The sequence below is a fragment of the Myotis davidii genome, unplaced genomic scaffold (genome assembly GCF_000327345.1).
Source record: "Myotis davidii unplaced genomic scaffold, ASM32734v1 scaffold743, whole genome shotgun sequence".
In the NCBI taxonomy this organism is placed as follows: domain Eukaryota; kingdom Metazoa; phylum Chordata; class Mammalia; order Chiroptera; family Vespertilionidae; genus Myotis; species Myotis davidii.
This window is the reverse complement of record NW_006296221.1, coordinates 1584966-1589125: the sequence shown is the minus strand read 5'-3', so window position 1 is coordinate 1589125 and position 4160 is coordinate 1584966. Positions and strand designations below refer to the sequence as shown.

The window sequence follows — 4160 nt, the reverse complement described above, 5'->3', positions numbered from 1 at the left end:
ATGTTTGAATATCCAAGCTTTTTCTTTTTAGTTATTTTTGTAGTTTGCATTATTGCTCTATATTTTCGAGTAATAGCAATTAAAATGGCTGGTTCGCACATTGAGGTTCCGTTTTGCTTTTCACTATTTATTTCGTCGAAAGCTTTGTTTGTTTTTTTGTGCCTTAGTAAATAGCCTTAGAGTATGAAAAGTGCTGAATGGAGCATTCTGTTTGATGTTACACGGCTTCTTTCTGTGTCCATGGTCCCCAGTAATTTTTTTATTTTATGGAAATAATTTTGTCTTAATCTCTGTAGTCAGTAATAACCAGTAAAAATGGCCTAAAGGATCAGTGGGTTTAGGGAATACTGAAAATAAAAGCTTTTTTGAGTAAATGTGATAATTTTCTTTCCATTAGCGTTTCCTTTCTAATTAAGTTTTAAATTAATATCAAATTAATTTGTAAAATCTGAATATTAATTGACAGCTTTCCTAAGGGAGACTTGTAAAGAATTGGATACCAAGGATCTAGCCTGGAGTTTGAAATTCAATGTAGATAAAACAGAGTGATTAATCTGTCATCAGATAATCAAGAGTGACTAAGGGTCATGTGGGTTTGCAGAAGGTTAGAGGAGCAGAGTATACTATGTAAGTTCTAGGTCAGACTAGTTAGCTGCTAAGTGTATTTCTAACACACTTTCTACAAATAGTTTAGATATGTTTTATGGAGATTCCAGGGTCTCTTGGGATACCTAGTTTGTGTTAAAGTGGGGAAAAATTCTTCCCAAGTCACCACTTTTTTTTTTTTTAACCTTCTCATTTATTTCCAACCTTATTTGGGGTAGAATTGAGGGGGAAAGGGGGGTAAAAAAGACTGTTTCAAAATGCATCATGTCGTCTTATATACCTGCTGGGTTGTCAAATTTCCAAATGTAAATAAGCCATAGGACTCATAATTAAATGCTAAAATAATTGTAGTGTTTTTTAAAAGCACTCTCCTATTCAGGTTTAGTGATGGTTCTTAGATGAGAGTTAAGGAATCATTCATCTCAGTCAGTATCTAATACTAACCACGTATGAGTGTATTTTATATGCTGAGATAATTGTTTTTTAATATTTGTTCCACTAAATGTAAAGTGGCCAGACTGATTTTTTTTTGCAAAAATAAACCCTTTTGTAAAGGAAGAATTTCCTACGGATTTTCTGCTCTCCTGCTTCTTGTTTGTGATTGTTATGACTTTTTTACAATGGTAAAAATATGTGTGGCATTTATTTACTTGGTAACGTATAATGTACAAATTTATTTACTTGGTAACATATATAACGTATAATGTATAAAACTGGGTATTTAAAAAAATTAGTGTATTTTTAAATGGAAAGAGAAGTAAAATCTTTTATAATACTTGTTTTTCTGTTTTTTAGTGTTCTAACATCCTTTTATAATGCTGAAGATGAATCAAATCTTCTCTTACCTAAATTACCTACATTGCCAAAAAAGTAAGTATCAGAGTTTAATTTCATTGGAATTAATCTTACAGATTTCTGTCGACTTTTAACACTGTGACAATTACCTCATTTGTTTTAAAAAATATATTTCTAGTAAGAGTATTTTTTACCCCAATCTCTGTTTTTCTCTAGTTATAGCAACACCTCAAAAATATTTAGGTAAGGCATGACTTTTTGTTTTCAAGTAAGATAATCTTTTTATTATCTGAAGGATATAGTTGAAAAATAACCCAATTGTTTTTATATTCTAGTGAAGAAAATTCTGATGAAATTATTAAGCTTTTGGGAGATGTCAGGTAAATTTTGCACATATCTTAAATAACAGGTCTAATTTATTAAAGTTGACATTTGGTATTTGAGGCAATTTTCAGAGTTTCAAGGGCAGTTCCTTTATTTGTGATTATTTTATTGCTAACAAATACCTCTGAACAAAATACAGACATTAATATGTATTGTTTACTTGTTTTTATTGGGTGGTCTTTGATTGTGACAAGCTTAACAATATTATAATGTACTTTTGTTTCTTTCATTAAGAAGCAAGAGAGGATTGAGGTACTAGAGTTTCTAAAATTTAAATTTAAATATTTAAGTTCTTTAAGCTTGTTCAGTATCATAGCATGAGAGCCATGATAAAACTGATGGCACTTTGTATTAGCTGGAAAAAGGATTGTTTTGTTATTGAGAGTATACAAATGTAATCGTCAAAATAATTGATGCTTATTTTACTGTAAACTGATGTTTTTTAGGCTAGAAAAAATTGATGTTCTTTTGAAATAAGGCATTGAGGCTGATGTGATTGAATATTGAGTATTAGTGAATTTGTTTCATGTTTCATTTCCCCCACAGGGGAGCTTTAGCATGCAGATTGTATGAGAGCAGGAACAATTTATATCTTGGTTTAAGAACTGCATCTTCCCTGTTGTCCTCAGCTTGTTGCATTATTTTTAATTAGGCTTAATATTCTTGTCCTTGGAGGAAGCTCTGGTTTTATTGAACTTTATGCTTATGGAATGTTCAAAATTGCCCGAGTCACAGGGGTAAGTTTTCCTTTAATTTTTTCTATAATGTTTATCTTAGAATATAGCAGCTAACTGATTTACAAAAAAGAATAATACACAAAATTATTTGTTCTTAAATGTTAATAGGACTCTTCCCTAAGTTCAAAATAGTGTTATGATGTCTGTGAAGATATGGAACTATTGGTGGCATTAGTCAAGTTTTTCTTTTTAACAGAAAGGTTGATAGGACACACTTGATTGTGATTTAATGTTGTTCTAGCCTTGTGGTGGGTAAGAGCTCCAATTTGTGATAGGAATGTGATGCAAGTTGTCAGAAGCTCAGTACTGAATCTCCATGGTGCCATGGTGGCTAAGTCTCCGTCTTCCCCGTAGCTTTCCCCCCCTTCGTAGCTTAATCATCTTCTTGAAAATATTGTAGACCCTGTTGAATATGTTGGTTCTCCAACACTAACTTTGGGGACCCTTGATAACTGTATGCGAATGTCCATGTGTTGTGTCCTTCCTCGTCCTTGCATCTCTAGGCGGATGCATACCTTCCTTGTCTGGCTACACATGCGTGGCAGGAGCCAGGCAACGTGCTTCTGCTGTTTAGACCTCTGTGAATGTTTGCCTTCTGTCTTGTAAGTGATGCAGTCTAGCAGTAATACTAAGTATGCTGGGGGATTTGACTGTCTTCCAGATTGTTGGTACTTGTCTTGCGTTGTGTTTATCAAGTGATTTAAAATCATTATCCGTGGTCACAGAGGTCTCTGCCACTGGTGTTTCAGAAGTTTCATACTTTCAGGTGAGTATTGAAACCTGACAGCAGAGAGTAAATCTGTTTTTAAAAGGTTTTATAGGTTTTTATAGTTCATATCATCCGAATGGCTCTTAAAACAAAAAGCAAACAATTGACTTCGGGCTTCTAAATCTTATGTGTGGAATCTAAAAACTAGTATACAAAAGCCTAAGCGACCTGCTGACCGGCCAGTAGCTATAACATGCACTGACCACCAGGGGGCAGACGCTCAGTGCAGGAGCTGCCAAGCTGTGGTGACTTGGTAGCTGCGGTTCTCAGGTGATGCACCCGGAACCAGAGAGGAGGGAGCCTGATTCCAGGTGTGTCACCTGAGAACTGCCCTCTGGCAATCTGGGACCTCGTGGGGGATGTCGGAGAGCCAGTTTTGGCCTGATCCCTGCAAGCCAGGCTGAGGGACCCCACGCACTGGGCCTCTAGTAGTATTATAAAAACCTATGTAGAGGGGATTGCTAACCAAGGGACAATGAGCAATGCACACTTAAACACGGCAGAGTAGAAAATCCTAAACTTTGCCCCGGCTGCTGTGGCTCAGTTGGTTGAGCAGCATCCCATGCACTGAGGCCACTGGTTTAGTTCCTGGTATGATTCCCAAGGGCCCAGGCCATGGAGGAGCCTGCAACCGAGTTACATGCCCTTGACCGGAATTGAACGAAGGACCCTTTGGTCTGCAGACCAAACCTCTATCCACTGAGCCAAACCAGCTAAGGCCTGCTTTATTTTATAAAAAGTTTTTTTTACATGAGGTATAATTGGCATATAACATTAGTTTCAGGCATACAACATAATAATTTGGTATTTATGCACACTGCGAAATGATCACAATAAGTCTGGTTATCATCCATTATATATACAAAGTT

General features: G+C 35.8%; 1 protein-coding gene across 3 annotated transcripts in view; it reads left to right on the top strand.

The window, feature by feature from the left end:
• The window catches only part of ANAPC4 (anaphase promoting complex subunit 4), a 31864-nt gene that overhangs the window by 6058 nt on the left and 21646 nt on the right, over window positions 1-4160 (top strand). For all 3 annotated transcript variants that reach the window (XM_015568694.1, XM_006771038.2, XM_015568695.1), the window contains exons 4-8: window positions 1402-1476; window positions 1618-1644; window positions 1737-1781; window positions 2438-2522; window positions 3184-3288. In XM_015568694.1, the coding sequence (XP_015424180.1) occupies window positions 1402-1476; window positions 1618-1644; window positions 1737-1781; window positions 2438-2522; window positions 3184-3288 (337 nt within the window). The remainder of the gene's footprint in view (window positions 1-1401; window positions 1477-1617; window positions 1645-1736; window positions 1782-2437; window positions 2523-3183; window positions 3289-4160) is intronic.